The sequence below is a fragment of the Lactuca virosa genome, chromosome 4, assembly GCF_052849685.1.
Source record: "Lactuca virosa cultivar CGN04683 chromosome 4, Lactuca_virosa_CGN04683_v6, whole genome shotgun sequence".
Taxonomy (NCBI): domain Eukaryota; kingdom Viridiplantae; phylum Streptophyta; class Magnoliopsida; order Asterales; family Asteraceae; genus Lactuca; species Lactuca virosa.
In genome coordinates, this window is record NC_136429.1 from 76,097,798 (window position 1) to 76,099,251 (window position 1,454).

At 40.4% G+C, this 1,454-nt stretch overlaps 1 protein-coding gene across 1 annotated transcript; it reads right to left on the reverse strand.

The window, feature by feature from the left end:
* Positions 1-482: 482 nt before the first annotated feature.
* On the reverse strand, positions 483-917 carry LOC145104650 (uncharacterized). The gene has a single exon (XM_079041860.1). The coding sequence runs from the start codon at positions 915-917 to the stop codon at positions 483-485; it is 435 nt and encodes a 144-aa protein (XP_078897986.1).
* Between the last annotated feature and the right edge of the window lie 537 nt (positions 918-1,454).

Genomic DNA, 1,454 nt, shown 5'->3' on the forward strand with positions numbered 1-1,454 from the left:
TCTCCAAGCTCTTCTTACAAAGATCCACCTTCCAAAGCTTAAAACACCCAAGAATGAAGCACACACACGGATTAGGATTTGCTGGATTCTCAAGAGGCTGTAAGGGGGCTGAAGGAGGCTTATGATCCTTTAAATAGGGTGCAAAACCCCGAAAATTAGGGTTTCATCCTTCAGCTCCTACTCGTCGAGTCCTATCTTGGACTCAGCGAGTAGATCACTTAAACACGTGGCCCAAACCGCTCCTACTCGACAAGTCAGGCCATCCAACTCGTCGAGTAGACCTTGCAACTTATGAAAATCAAAACCATAAAATTATCACCTGAGAGTCGGGGCATTACAAATTCACCATTTCTAATGGTAAATTATGGTGCTTTGATTTATACTTTTCGGTCTTCTATCAAGTTGTTTGGTAATAGGCCATGCAACAGGTAATCATAGAAGGGAGTCATCCACCCTTTTTCTTCCATGGAAATGGCGTGTACTCAGGATTCGTCTATGATGCGACTGCTAAGTATTTCTAATAATACCTTTTTTGAAAAGTGGCTGTATGTGGTAGCTACCAGTTTGATCAACGCATCCGTGCATCTATTTTCCCTTCTTTTGATTTGCTCCACGATCAAGCTTTCGAATGATGCTGCCATCTCGCTTACATCCGCCACATACTTTTTCATTCTTGTATTCTTCATGTCATATGTTCCATTGACCTTTTTTGTGACTAGCATTGAATCATTCATTACTCTCAAGTTTTTTACTTCCATTTTGCACGCTATCCTTAACCTTGACAATAATGCCTCATATTCAACTTTATTATTAGATGTTTCAAAGTCAAAACGCAATGCATGAGTTACTTTGTTATCTTCGGGGTTGGTCAATATGAGTCCTGCACCAGATCCTTCCTTACTAGCATCACCATCCATGTATAATACCTAAATTTGTTTTTTTATCGAGGCTTCATTGCCTTCCTCCAGTCGTGTGGTAATTGGATTGCATTCCTTGTCTGGTACTTATGCCAGGAAGTCGATAGGGCCTGCCCTTTTATGCTCGTTCAGGGAAGGTAGTCTATGTCGTGTTCCCCAAGTTTAATTTACCACTTTATTAGTCTTCCAGATTTTTCTGGCTTGAACAAGATGCTTTTAAGCGGTTGGGTTGTCAAGACTTCGATTCTATGAGCTTGGAAATAGCGGCGTAGACACCTGATTTCATATACTAATGCTAACACCACCTTCTTTACCATGGGATAGATTAACTCTGCTCATTGTAGTGCTCTAATAATAATGTATATTGGTAGCCATTTTTCTTGTATTTCTAGCGTTGGCAACAGATATGACCTATTCTATGGCCGATAAGTATACATATAATGTTTCTCCTAGAACGAGGCTAGCCAAAGTTGGTAGCTGTCAAAGTGATTTTTTTAAATTCATACAGAGCATGCTCTGCTTCGGGTGTCCACCAAA